A 15,185-nucleotide genomic window follows, 5' to 3' on the forward strand; every position below is an offset into this window, starting at 1 on the left:
TCCTTTGAATAACACATTTATTTTTGGTCACCACATTAAAAAGACACACTATAGCTGCAACAGAAAAAAATTGCAACAGAAAAAATCCTAAGGACAACAAAGGTAATTTCTTGCACAGGAACTGAGAAGCCTTCCATTCAAGGAGAATAAATACAACAGAGTTATATAAATTAATTAATAGAATGTAGACTATCTTTAGGGTACACCATCTGCCCCTTCAGATAACACAAAAACAGGAGGTACTTGACATAAGGAAATTTAAAATGCAACATAAAGTGAGAATTAATTTACCTGTAGAAACTACATATTAATGTATTACAGCTATAGTATGTTATTAAGACAGTGTTGCCAGCTCTCGCTATTTGATCATGAGTCTGGTGATGCTTGGTGTTTTCCTTAAACCCTCAACAGCTGGAATCAAGAGATTACATGAGAATTTCAGCTCTCACTTCAAAGAAGTTTCTAGCCCATATGGTTACAGAATAAAGCTTGAAAACATGAAGCAAATTCACCCAAAGAGCTCAGAAACCAGAAGACAAATAAAAATAACCAAAAAAATATTACTTTAAAAAAATCTCACAATGGAAATAGGATATCAAAGTAGATTATTGGTCTGTTGCTGTATGGTAATTTCTGTGTTCCTAGCTGAAATACTGTGCAAAGAAAAAATGCATTATATTTGGCATGTATATTTTAATGCACATTTTCCCATGCATGATAGTTAAGGTTTGTATTCAGCAATACATATTTCCACATTACTGAAGCCATGCAAACCGATTTTACATCTGACCAGTGAACAGATGCAAGAGGTGGGGCAGAACCATAACCTCACCCTCTGCCTGCTCCTCCAAGTCCTTTTGTGGCACTGTGCACCCCAACGAATAAGACCGCCCCAGCATGCCACAACTAACCGCAGGGGCTACAATTCTTCCTAGTTCTTATACAGAGTACACAAAGGTTAGGCAGCTTCTTAGCCTTCCCCTCACCACCTCCAACTATGCATCCATGTAAGGGCCAGGCAAAATCTGGCGCATGGCAAACATGACTACGATGTGGTGGAATGTATGTGGAGGAGGGAAATAGGAGAGATAAAATTAGTGTTCCAAGACCTTAAAAATAGATTTTCTTTTTTGTCAGAGTATCACTCTGGATGTGCAAAATTAAGAAAATTTGTCCAACCACGGAACCTTTTCGTTGTGGGTAGAGCCATTAATTATTACCATTTCATAATTGTTCTGTATTTTAACAAATAGCATATAGTAAAGAATTGACTTTACAATTGGTCTGATGATGAGATGAATACTCTTATGTACATTTCATGACAATAAAGAAAATTCAGGCATACTGTAAATTTCAAGAAAGTGCATTTCAATGAATATTTAGTATTGCTGAAGATTTTTGTTAACTTTGTTACATTTTGAGGCAAGAGGTAAAAGATACAAAAGAGTACTATTAACAAAAATCAAGTCAGTTTTCTAACTTATAAAACTATTCAAACAATGTGAATTACAGTATATTTACACTTTTGTTTTAAGATAACTTTTTCATGAAGTGCAGTTTCAGATAAGAAATTGTAAGGAAAATTATTGTCATGCATGCAAGAGCCACATGATTCTGCCACAGGCCCCAGGAAGTTGCCTCAATTCCTTGGCTTTTCAAATATTCTTCTCCAGTACAATACCTAAAAATATATGTAGAGATTTTTAAAAGTGAATCCTTTGTTAGGTATCTGTTATGTTATGTTCATTTAAACTGGAATTCCACATGACGACAAAGGCATTTTGGCAGCAGCCAAGTCTTAAGAAAAATGCATGGAGACATTTCACGTCAGGAGCTCCTGACCTCAGAACCCAAGCATTTAAATTCCATTTTTTCCTCTTGATTGACTTGAGATAAGATTACAACACTTTACACACATTTAAACTACACAGATAGGGTGGTCCAATGGTTAAGATGCTAGCCTGGGACTGAGGATCCCAAATTCAATCTCCAGTTCTGCCACAGACTTTTTTGTGTGTGACTTTGGGTAAGTCACTTAGGGTGCATCTATACTTAAAATGCTGCAGTGACGCAGCTGCACCACAAAGCACTTCAGTTCAGACACTAACTACCCCAACAGGAGAGGTTCTCATTGGCATAGGTACTCCACTTCCCCAAGGGGGCAGTAGCTGGGTTGATGGGAGATTTCTCCCATCAACCTAGCACTGTCTACGCCGGGGGTTAAGTTGGTTTAACTGCCTCACTCAAGGTGGTTTTTTCACATCCCTGAGCAACATAGTTATACCGATCTAATTTCCCAGTGTAGACCAGGCCTTAGTCTCACTGGATATGTCTACACTCCATCTGGGAATGAGCCTTCCAGTCCGGGTCCACAGACTTGCGCAAGCCCAGCTAACGCTAATCCGCTAAAACTAGCTGTGTGGATGTTCCTTTGAGACTCCTGTTCAGGCTCTCAAGCCTCCCGTCCCATGCTTGGGAGACCCAGGTGCAATGTCTACACAGCTAATTTTAGCATGCTAGCATGAGTCCCACTAGCACAAGTCTATAGATGCAGGCTGGGAGGCTTGTTCCCAGATGCAGTGTAGACATACCCACTGTGCCTCCCCAGTCTGTAAAATGGGGGATAATAATATTTCCTTTCCCCAGTGGTGTTGTTAGGATAACTACATTAAAGCCTGTGAGGTGGTCAGATACTATGGTTGGGGGATCATATAAGTACCCAAGATAAGAGATCATTTTCTTTTCAGTTTTATTTTTCATGTCGTATGATGCTGTTTTGTAGGGTTTTTGTTTTAATAGACATAATGAATGCAAAATGACAAAGGCATATCGATATTGCTATGAATATCTTTACTGATTCTTTTGCTCATGGCCTCTGTAGCATGTTATCTTAGCACATACAATGCAAAAAAAAACCAAACCAAAATGCTTTTTTCTTAATACTAAATAAATATTACTTTAAAGAATCCTACTGTAGGTGGTGAATGCACATCAAATTCTCTAGCACTCAAAAAAAACCTTGCAATCTTGTAGATGTGTTGTAGTGGAATTCATTTTAATGCAAAACATATACTTACGGTTGGCTAACCTCTGTGCAGTTCATATCAATCTGACTTGTATTAGTGATACCAGTGCATAATTTCAGATCAGTAAATTCATTAATTTGCAAAGCCTTTTAAGATAAAAGAAAAAAACAACTGAATTACTATTGAAGCGATGACAAACCAACTGGATCAGATACTTACTAAAAATCAAATTTATCTTCAAAAATTGTATGGCATCATAGCTTCTGATCTCAGACAAATCCATCTTTTCTAACATAGTGTCATAGCTGGTTTTGTTGTAAGAGTATAGTTGTATACATGATGTAAGAATATAGTTTATTCAGCACCCCATATGACAGTGGTCATCTATACAGCAGCTATCTAACCCAGCACTTTCAAAAGACTCCATATTTTCCACCATAACTGCATTACTGACTCAGCTTTCTAAAAATAAGATCATAGTAGTTAGAGATGGAAAAGATCCAACTCTTATGAAGTCCACCTCCTGCAATTGCTTATATGATTCCACCTATTCACTTCAAGGTTTTTTTAAAAAGCTAAATATTCTGTTTGATTGAAGCAAATATTTAAAAGATGAAAAAATTCTTTTGTTTTTAAGTAATACAATACTGTTTCATTTTATATAGTGTTTTTATGCAAACTGTATCCTAATATAGTTGTAACCGAGATATATATATAGTTATTTAAATACCTGCACATCTCTTAACACTTGCAGATAGGAGACACTTATCTCTTACAGGTTTCAGACTGGTAGCCGTGTTATTATGTATCAGCAGAAACAACGAGGAGTCCTTGTGGCACCTTAGAGACTAACACATTTATTTGGGCATAAGTTTTTGTGGGCTAGAACCTACTTCATCCGATGAACCCTAAGCTTATGCCCAAATAAATGTGTTAGTCTCTAAGGTGCCACAAGGACTCCTCGTTGTTTTTGCTGATACATAATAACACGGCTACCAGTCTGAAACCTGTAAGAGATAAGTGTCTCCTATCTGCAAGTGTTAAGAGATGTGCAGGTATTTAAATAACTATATATATATCTCGGTTACAACTATATTAGGATACAGTTTGCATAAAAACACTAACACATTTATTTGGGCATAAGTTTAGGGTTCATCGGATGAAGTAGGTTCTAGCCCACAAAAACTTATGCCCAAATAAATGTGTTAGCCTCTAAGGTGCCACAAGGACTCCTCGTTGTTTTTACCTCTTACAACCACCTTCAGCTGCTGTATCCATAAACTCCTCATGCCACCTGACTATGGTGACCAGATGTCCTGATTTTATAGGGATAGTCCTGATATTCAAGGCTTTTTCTTATACAGGTGCCTATTACCCCCATTCCCTGTCCCGATTTTTTCACATTTGCTATCTGGTCACCCTATACCTGACTAAAGTATGCCATGTCAAGTTTTAATTTCAGTATGTTTCAAAAACTTGCCCGTTGGTCACTAATCTATGAAACCTGGATTCATTTCTCCCATCAGATTCAGATGGTCCCTTTTGACAAATGTTTCTAAACACAATGCACCGGAAAACATAACACTTACTGTCATGCCATATCGAGGGATGCTCAAATACTGCAGCCAGGAAAGCCAAGACAAGATGCTTGTGAGATTTACCAACAACCCGGAGAAAATCTGTAGACAGTAAAGACACAATAAAAAATCTAAGTCCCATTTCACAGGAAAGTGTTTCAGTCCAGAGTCACCATTACTAATCAAATGTGCACAAGTAACTCCCATTAAATCTATATGCTATACAGAAGTCTGAGTTGTATTACACTGGGGGATAATAAGGGGTTTATATCCTCCAGTCAGAGCACACAAGTAAACTTCAGTAGAGGTTGGTTGCTGGTGTACTATGCTTTTAGTTGTTAGGGGAGAACCCCAAATAAGGTTTTTGCTAAGTTATGGTTTTTAAAATATGAAGTTGTATTTTCTATTCTCCAACCTCTGCCTTTGCTTCTTTATGGCAACTGGACCAAAAACAAGGCAGACAGGCACTTTTGAAGAGCCACACCGAGCGTGTTCAGGGAAAACTTTCCCCAAGTAGCCCTGAGATCACTGTCCAATGTGGTGTTTCCCCGGGTGGAAAACTGGACATGCTTCTATCCACGCTGCTTGCAGCCAACTCACATCTCTTTCGTATGTGGCCTATTAATAGATAGTTGGGTTCCTTGTTGATGGTTAGTAAGTTAGTGGTCTCATAATTTAAGGGACTGTGGGCTTTACCTGTGGCTGAGCTGAGGAGAGCAGGGGAAATGTGACTGTAAGCCACTTCTCTGCTCCCTCAGCCCTGGATCAGCTAAGGTCCTCTCTAAATCATGCTGGCTGCAACAGTCCTACAGGGAACTATGCACTAGTTGCAGAGCAGACGGAGCATCATGTACCACACCACATCCATTCTTACCACTGGCATGTTCCCTCCCCTCTTCTTCCCCATTATTTTTATCACTAAAACTTGGCCCTAACTAGAACATCAGATCCAAAACCCACCTTAACCCCAAATTTCTGGAGAAGTTCAGAAACAAGTCTGAACTTTGATTTCTTAATGTATTGGGACAAAGTGGAACATGAAAGCCTCAGATTCTTGATCTTTTTGCAGAATTCAAATTGAGATCTCCATCTGGCTCTGAACTTCACAGCTGCTTGGGTTTACATCTAAATAAATAAAAGCATAATAATGCTACTCACAATCATAAAAACAAACGTGATGGTCATGAGTAGATTAGCTACAGCTACCACATCCTGTCCTGTTGCAATTGCTAGCGCCATAGCAGTGGCCGTGTAGGATACCATCATAATAGTAAACATCATTATAAAGAAGGCATCTGCTCTTGGCTTCAAACCTTAGGGAGCAGAACAAAAAGGCTGTCAGTATAATTTTGTCAGCGCTTGTACCATAGTCAATGTGTACTATCTTAATATATGTAGTTGGCCCCACTTATGAGAACAAATTTTGTGGGAGGACTGATTCAAGGAAATCTGCCCTCCTTTCACCACCACACCATACATTTTGGATCACTGGCTGCAAGGACCAAGGATCAGTGTCCCAAATTCCTATGCCTTGCTGATTGTGGGAAGGAGATCACTCCCATGGGCACAAAGACTAGGGATTTTGTCTAGAATAGAACTGATGTGTGTATTTGTGGAAGGAGTTTGGGGATTGTAATTGACTTTTTCAATGAAATGGAAGGAGAAAAAGCTGTAATGTGTCTCAGCCAAAACAAGATAAAGGAGGAGATTTCCTGATTCACTAAGGGCTCAAGTTATCACCACAGAAAAACTGAACAAGAAGCAGCTCATGCCTCATCCCATACAGCAGTAGCTCACATGCAATAAACATCCAATAGTATTTCACTTGTTTCCAGTGGGGTCAGGTCTCCCATGAGTCAGGGGTTGTTGGCGGCTGTAGATTAGGCATTAGTTTCTGAACCACCCCTGTTTCACAGCCATGTAAATGTTCTCTCTGTATATCCTAATAGTGCCATAATGTCTCGTTTGTTTAAGGGAAAAAGTCAGACTAGAGCAAGTGATGATTTTTGTTCTGTACTTGCATTCTGCTAACAATGGTGCTGGAACAATTTGTATAGTGGGGGTGCTGAGAGCCATTGAACTAAGCTGTAAACCTGTATATAATGGAAACCACTTGAAGCCAGGGGGTGTGGCAGTACCCCCAGCACCCCTAGTTCCAGCACCTCGGTCTGCTAACATCTTATTATTATTAAGTTTTGAAACATCCTGAAAGTTTGTCTGAATTTCTTGCTCCATGAAATATTTCAATCTGACCTTCCTGAAATGTGTAGTGAGCATGGTGTTTGAAACTGCATTAATGGTCTAAAATGGATGTCTGCAATTTTAAAATTGTCCTTACTACCCGGGGAAACGACTGAAAAGAGCAGGCTAATATCAGTTTCCAGGAGCTTTAGGTTTTTATAATCACATTTTTCTCTGACGGGGGGTTTTATCAGCATGGCCAACTGTAATGAAAAGTATTTCGTGATAGAATGATTAAAAGTCTCTAAAAGAAAAGATAACAGCATGGAAAGCAGTGAGACAGAGCCATCTATAAATGATGCTTAAACCTAGGGTGACCAGATAGCAAGTGTGAAAAATCAGAATGGGGGTGAGGGGTAATAGGTGCCTATATAAGAAAAAGACCCAAATATCAGGACTGTCCCTATAAAATCAGAACATCTAGTCACCCTACTTAAACCCCTGTTTCCAAGGAAAATGCAGATGGGATATATCACAGACTGTGACAAGTGTGCTTGAAATTTTGCAAGTGTGCCCAGTCCAGCAAATTGCATAACAGCACCAATGGCAATCTCATGACATTGCACTCACCAAGCAAGAGAAATAATGCCATATTGGTACATGGAGTTTAAACAGAGAATGATTTTTTTTTAAAAGTGGAAGAAGGAAGATTTGACCCAACCTACTCCTGGATACCTGAAATGATTGACAGAGGCATAAAATGAGTGTGCATTGTTGGTACTGAAGCAATTTTCTTTTTAGTTTTAACACAGCTTGTGAATAGGGCACTTGCCTAACATGAAATAAACTATACAGGTGAAGATGATGCTTGGTAAAGTCCTCATGGGTATTAAATCAGCCATTAGCTTTGAGATGAAGTATGCAGACACTCTGTAGTACCCACTGATATATTCATGTCTAGAACACAGAAATATATACAGCATATTACAGATTACATCAATTATAAAGCAATCAAATCATTTTCACATATGGACAGGTTTTGATAAGACATGCATGCAATTCCAAATGGAAAAATAAGAATGCATTTGTGCACATACTATAATTACACATGCCAATGACCAATAAGATGTCATTATAATTTTGATAATTACGTATGCAAATATACATGCCTATTGCTGAACACAATTGTGTCTACAGACCTCTCCAAGTATGGCCCACAGTCTTTAGTGTACATCTTACATCATCAAAACACACTTAACGTCTAGAAATATGTAATTCTCTCATTTTGTGACTCATAAAGCCTGTAAAGTTCCAAGTACCCAATTAATATCAACTCCATATGATTCTGGTAACAGAAGTGAACAGTTCACAAACAACTCAGAATGTAAATAGTATTTATCCAAACTATTAGCATTTATGGACAAAACCATACACAGAAATGATTATTGGTTTGCAAACAACTAATAAACAGGATTTAAAAAATACGTTTGCAATGAATATTACTTTCAGTGAATAATCTGACCAGTATGAATAACTAAATTGTGATATTTAGATGACAATTTAGTAGGGCAACAAAAAAGATTAACAGTTGAATAAGCTTTGCTAACAATAGGCAATGTTATCCGTTACATCAAGCTTTACTTACATAAATATCTTTTTTTCCACAATGAAAAGTTCAATAGATGAAATACTGCTGAAACACTGGTTGGTGGTCACGAAGAACATTGCTCCAATTCTATGGTAAAACAAACATTTACACTTATAAAATCAGCTACATTAGTGCTTTATTCAATTATTTTGAATATATTTTCAGTAGTTTTTACCATAGACCATGTCTAAACTCTTCCAAAGAACTACTGGCATTCACTAATATGTGCTTTGCTACTTCACATACTCCATAATTCATGCACAAATTGTCTGTCTCTTCTTATTTCTCAGTAGAGATTTAAAGGTGTAATCTGTCGGAGGGATTTATATAACTAAGATTTCTTTACAAAATAGAAATGGACAAAGTATATTTTATTATTCTTTTTTTGTCTTGTTGACTTACTCAACTAATTTACAACATTTAATAACCTATCGCCAGAGAAGCAAGGTGTCATTAAGTGGGATGTCATGAGCACATGAATCCTGAATAAATGTGTCCTTAAAATAGGCTTGGGAAAACAGGTAGAAAAGTTTTAAACCATCTTCATTCAAACTGCTAAATCAATTTTCTTCATAGTTGTATTATTTTTTAAGTTTCCATGAGATCTACTAAACAAGTTAAGGGACTCATCCCACTCCTGGTTAAGTTAATGGTAAAACTTCCATTAACTTCAACAGAAGCAGGTTTGGCCCTAAGACTGGAGCTTTAGCAAATCTTGAGCTAGCTGAGTTCAATGTTTATTACTGGAATATATGGGTAACATCTGTTGCTTGTCAGAATCAAATAATGAAAAATGATTTGACTGACTTTACTCAATATTTTGTTTAAATCACCTTCAGACTGAGCACAAATATGAGACCAAAAATTTCAGTCTACATGGAATATGAGAAAATGATGAGCAACTGGAGATGGGTTTACCTGCTAAAATGAAAGGCCAAAATTGTCAAATGTGGATGCCAAATTTAAGCCCTTGGGCATACACCAATTCTGAGGCACTTTAATAAAAATCGCCAGATTTTAAGAGGTGCTGACTACAACAGCTCCCACAGTTGCAGATGTTCAATCCCTCTGGTAATCAGGCCACTTTTATTTAGGTACCAAATATAAATTTAGGCCCCAGTCATACACACACTCACATGAGCAGACCCTTTATGTTCACCTCTGTAAAGTTAAGCATGTGTATAAGTGCTTGCAGAATCAGGGCTTTAGTTGCCGAACTTCAGGCAACTAAAGTCTGAAAAATTTGGCCATTGAATTTTATCTCAGGGAAGTCTTTCCAGATGCTGTTTGTTTAATTGTTGAAGTGGTTAATGAACAGTTGTGCATTTTTAATATTTTGTATAATTTTCTGGAATCTTTCACTGCAAACTTAGGATCCAGTGCTGCTACCCTTACTTGCAATGACGAGTACCTTACTACGCAAGTAGCCCCAATGATTTCACAAGCACTACTTGCACAAGGTAGTAGACAACATGAGTAAGGGTTGCAGAAATGGGACCTTAGGCCTCGAGTCTGCAGTGAGCTCCATGCAGGTGGAGGGATCTAGCCACAGAGAGCTCATGGCAGGACCAGCGCTTATTTTGTAATTTATGATTTACAGGTATGCATTTGCTCTAAAGTGGTCGCTATGGTATCTCACAAAAGACAAGAAAAGTTCATTTTCAGCCACAACAATTTTCATTATCTTATGATGGTAACAGCATGGTTTTGTCAGCCCCATTGATATTCAATCCCTGAGTTGACTCACCTGTTTTGCACACCGGTAAAATCATCTTTTATCCCAAAGAAAATGGCACCTACAACTAGTCCCAGGAAAAGTGTAACACACAGCTGAAATAAAATAAAATAAATAATTAAAAAAGAGAGAACAACTACAATCTAAATTTGTATTGTAATGAACCTTTTTTTTAAAAAAAAGTTCAAAATTGCAAAAACTACATAAAATATTTAGGTGGTGAATACAGATGGAAAAGAAATGTACTCATGGTACCTAGATAGAGAGTGATAAGAGATGGGAAGACGGAGAAGGTCTAGAGCATACAAAAACTCTGCGTGGGATCCACAAATGCACTTAGATGCCTAAATCCCAGACTACGACTATTTAAGTATTTATGCACAGTGGAGCAATCATTAGGCCAGAAAAGGGGTGCGGCAAATGACTCGGTAGCCCAGTGATTAGGGAACCTACCTGGGTCCAGTTCCCCTGCCCTAATCACACTTTCATTTTTTAATCCACAGTGGAACAGCTTCAGCAGGAGAGACTGAGGAATTCCAGCTCAGAATATTCCATAGTTCAGTGGTTAGAGCACCCTTCTGAGAAGTAGGATACTGCTGTTCAAATCCTTTCTCACCCTCTGGCAGAGAAGGGGGATTTGAACGTGGGTCTCCCACATCCCAAGTGAGTGCTCTAATCAGTGGACTGAAAGTTATAAAGTGGAAAGTAGCACCATCTCCACTTCCTCCAGTGGCTGTTTTTGGGTGGTGTGAAGCAGGTACCTAATTTATTCTCACGACAAATGCCTTAGGTAGCTAAGCTGACTGACTCCAGGTAGTGGGTGCCTATTTGTGGATTGCTAAATGGAGCTAGGCACCTCTCTACCTCCTGGATTTAGGTGCCTATCTCCCAGAGAGGGGAGGACTTCCCCCTCTGGTCAGTATCTCCCATTGGCTAGCTTAGGCAGCTCCTCACCTAGCATGCTGGCTTTTGTGGATTGTCCTTTTTGCTGTAAAGAAGGGCAGGATTTAACCCTAAGGGCCAGATTCTTACAGCTTTGCATTAAATAGCACTCTACTCGTGGAGTAAATGCTATTCAAATGTAAGTAAGGGTATCAGAATCTGGCTCTGTGTAGATAGAAACGTGCAACTTGGATTTTTGTTAAATAGCAAAATTACCAGTGGATTCAGTGATATAATCTGAATGATTAAATCTGTATGTCACAATTTCTTAAGACTAAGAAGAAGCAAAGAAAATCTCAGCAAAAATGATGGTATCAGGCAGTTCAGTCATGGTTAAGCATGAGGGATGCATGAGTCTTAACACTGTAAAGCATTTGATACGTGGTACCATATCACTAAGAACCTGCCCAAAGGACCAAATGTCAGGGATAATTCAGCCACTAAGCCAACTGTAGTGGGGGGGAAAAGGATCATATCAAGACCAATTTGGAGAGGATTAGCCAACACAGCTTAATGAACTGTGTACAATTTATAGACTGTGTTTGAAATCCATTCCTAATGAGGTTTGGGAGATACAAAAGATTGTGAGAAAAAAGTCACAACCATTAACCCTGGAGTATTAGAAAGCTCTTGAGATCATAATTCTTGTCACAAGGTCAAGCTTTTGCAATGCAATTATTTGAGATATCCGTACTATCAACATACAGATATATATACACACACAAAGCCTTTTAACTTGAGGGATTCTGAACAGATTTCCCCTTTGCTATTGATTTTATTTTACTCAAGATGTTTTTTCTTAATCCAGATAATTTTATAACAGTGATAAGGTACAACTTTTATTATGGGTTGGAGCCCCTCTTGTATTACTCAGATAAAATTCAAATGGGAGTGTTGCTGGAATAAGGACCTCAGGATCAGACCGATAAATGTTATTTCCTAATTTCTTATTCCCCAGAAGAAATCAATAACAAATTCTTTATTTAAAGGCAACTTGTAGATTTTAAAAATCCATGAACGTCGTAATACTGTGCTGAATTTCCAAACATTCAATGTTAAGTAGGTCATGTAGGTCATATTCATACTATTGTTGAATTATTACAGTAATCATACTAATATAGTATGAATAGTATTCTATTGTCTAGAATATGCTTCCCCCTCCTTTAAGATATGCTACAGCCAATCTATGTTTTGCATTACACATTTTACATAACCTATCATGGTCCTCAGATGCAGCCATTTCAACTTTATGTGAAGTTGCATATATATTAGGAGACCATGAGACCATCTCTGTCTTTGACTCAGCTACTAGGACATAATTATGTGTTGAGAGCTAATTAACTGTATAAGACTGGCTAATTTACTTTCCCTTGGGGAAAAAAACAGAACGCAGTGGGCCAGATCCTGGCGTACAGATGACTTGCAAGGTGCACAGATCAGAGGTGAAGACGAGATTCTGAGAATCAGCTTCTCAGAGTAGCATAGCAGGATTGCAGGGGACTACTTGCAGGGTAAGGTACTACTTATTGTGAGTCAGTTTGGGAGAATTGTGTTGTTAATGACCATAAGTGTGAGGAGAATCAAACCCCATACACCTAAAATAATGGTAAATGTAAGTTAATAAATTGTTGCATATCCCTGTCATGCTCATTATTTGGGATCATTTAGCCCAGCATTTTATGGCACAGATTTTCAGATACTGACCTCTATTTTAGGTGCAAATTTTAGGCCCAATAATTTGCAGGTGCAAAATTGTGCCTAACCCATCTTCAGATAGAAATGGTCTCAAAATCAAATCAGACTTACAACTGTTATATTAACTATGATTACCTGAGCTATGGAGGCTTGAGGGTTGCCTATCAAGTTTTTAAATGTGCGTTTCGACACCCACTTGAGCTGATGAAAGAAGGAAGTGGTATATGTAACTTGTCTGAAAATTGTCTTCACTTTCTTTTTATTCTCCAAAGAAATGTTCTGTAATGTTGCTTTCGTTTCTCTGTAGTAGGTGGAACTGGAATAGTGCTCTGCTATCTTCTCTGCCAAAGTCTTATCACGGTTGATGTGTTCTTCAATGTTATCTTCAGGTTAAAGAGAAAAAATATTTAGTTACCTTTTATTGAATTAATAGAAAAAAGTAATTCTCAGGCAATCAAGCCCACAGAGTTATGCTAGAGTTTTGGTTACTAATCTATGAGATAGCAATTATAATGGCCTATTTAGTTATATTAATCCAGTCCACTCAGTCTAGAAGTATGAGATACAAAATACTCTGCACCCTTGTAAAGGCCAGAAAGAATCTGTCCCTGTGTTGTTGACCAGACAATACAGTTAACAGCTATATCTGCCTGTTCACCCAAATCAGTTGATCGACGTCCATTTGAAAGCATTGCATTAATTTTGGTTTCTCAAATCTACCAAGTATGAAAGACTCAAATAAATAAATCTAAACAATTCATGAGTAGAATGATAAAGTACAAGAATTGCATGGGCGGGGGAGATTTCTCTAGAGCTTATAGGCCAAAGTTAGCCCTTAAAGATTTATATTTTATCTATATTGTGCAGCAGAATTGGTACCTTAATAATGGTTTAAAGAAACCTGTTATTAAATCAGTTATACCTGGCCAATGGTGAATTCATTTTTATAATATAGTTCGGAAATGTCACTAATGTGCCATCACTCAGATTTATGGGTATTGAAAACACCGCAGCTTTTATTATCTTTTCATTTTGATTTGTCTTTTGTTTTTGTGATTACTGTAACAATCCAGAATTGAATTATAGGCCTTTGATGCCAGAGGACTCACCCTCCTCATCTGGGGCTTGATCCTGCACTCATTGGAATCAATGGTGAAGCTTCAATTGAATTCAATGGAGCAGGATCAGGCACTTGTTTGTTATAGTCTCTGAAAACGACAGTATTCATTTTTTAGTTGAGGGCAAAAAATACCAGCAATTACTTTAATTCAACAGAAATCAAAGGAGAGTCCCTGAGGAACTCTTCCGATACTGTGTAGGGATCATTCTGCAATCTTGATTGAGTCCCTTCATTCTTAAGGGGATGTTTTACTCCTACAGCATGTGTGCATATAGGGCCTGATCCAAAACCTATTGAACTCCATGGGAGTCTTTCTCTTGATGTCACTTTTGGAACAGGCTGTCAAAGGGGAAAATAGACTCCCCGCAAATGAGAAATTTTACTTTCAGTAGCAAAGATTTACCACATGGAAGGAAGGGTCTCACAGCCAATCAGTCCTTAAATAACCTTTTTCCTCACAAAAGTTAGGGGTTGTCTGCACACAAAAGCTGTACTGCTATACCCACAGTGGAATACTTAAAAGTGGTACAGTGCCCTGGAGCGTGGATGCAGTTATATCGGTATAAAAGTGCTTATACCCGTGTCTAGATTCATCCCATATGTGAAGATGAACAAACTATACTAATATAAGTAATCTTTATACATACTTAGTGTAACTGCATCCACACTGTACCAATAAAGCTATTTCATTTTTAAAAATCGCATCCCTAACTAAAATAGTCATAGCTGTACATAGTCTGTGTGTAGAGCAGGCCTTACACTGTATAATTTTGTTGAGATTAAAAAGAATCAATCCCTACATGGGGTTGTAGTAGAACAATCCATAGCAGTGTTAGTGTGATTACAATAACCAGGTATGGTCCACTTACTGAGGAAAGTGACACTAATGATTGATTACCTCAGGTGAATTTATGAGCAACAAGCTACCATTGCAGAGATGGAAAAACAAAATCAGTCCAATAACATGATAAATATTGTATGCATTAGCAATATCATGCAAAGCTAATATCAAGATTTACTGCATATAGTTACAAAGAGTTTTACCATTTTGTTTTTTGACACTAAGGTATCACAACAGGGCACTGGATCTGGTTTCCATGAAAAAGACAATAGGAGTTTTGCTATTGAATTCATTGGCAGAACAGTCCTTACTGTTTGAGGAAAAAGAACCACATGTAATAACTGCTATTCACGGAACACCAGTGGATATTAAATGTTACACACAAGTCATTTCATACTGTACATGGCGAGATGGCTTTAT

At 37.9% G+C, this 15,185-nt stretch overlaps 1 protein-coding gene across 5 annotated transcripts in view; it reads right to left on the reverse strand.

Annotated features, from left to right (window-relative positions):
• LOC102935479 (broad substrate specificity ATP-binding cassette transporter ABCG2) overlaps window positions 1–15,185 on the reverse strand; it is a 36,066-nt gene continuing 20,881 nt past the window's right edge. For 4 of the 5 annotated variants that reach the window (XM_007066642.3, XM_043545130.1, XM_043545131.1 and 1 more), the window contains 8 exons: window positions 12,940–13,187; window positions 10,180–10,262; window positions 8,430–8,519; window positions 7,617–7,741; window positions 5,762–5,916; window positions 4,616–4,705; window positions 3,078–3,172; window positions 1–1,681 (listed from right to left, as the gene is read on the reverse strand). In XM_007066642.3, the coding sequence (XP_007066704.2) occupies window positions 1,531–1,681; window positions 3,078–3,172; window positions 4,616–4,705; window positions 5,762–5,916; window positions 7,617–7,741; window positions 8,430–8,519; window positions 10,180–10,262; window positions 12,940–13,187 (1,037 nt within the window). In that variant the 3' untranslated portion in view covers window positions 1–1,530. The remainder of the gene's footprint in view (window positions 1,682–3,077; window positions 3,173–4,615; window positions 4,706–5,761; window positions 5,917–7,616; window positions 7,742–8,429; window positions 8,520–10,179; window positions 10,263–12,939; window positions 13,188–15,185) is intronic. The other variant, XR_006290306.1, reaches the window with a different exon arrangement.

The sequence above is a fragment of the Chelonia mydas genome, chromosome 4 (assembly GCF_015237465.2).
Source record: "Chelonia mydas isolate rCheMyd1 chromosome 4, rCheMyd1.pri.v2, whole genome shotgun sequence".
NCBI lineage: Eukaryota > Metazoa > Chordata > Testudines > Cheloniidae > Chelonia > Chelonia mydas.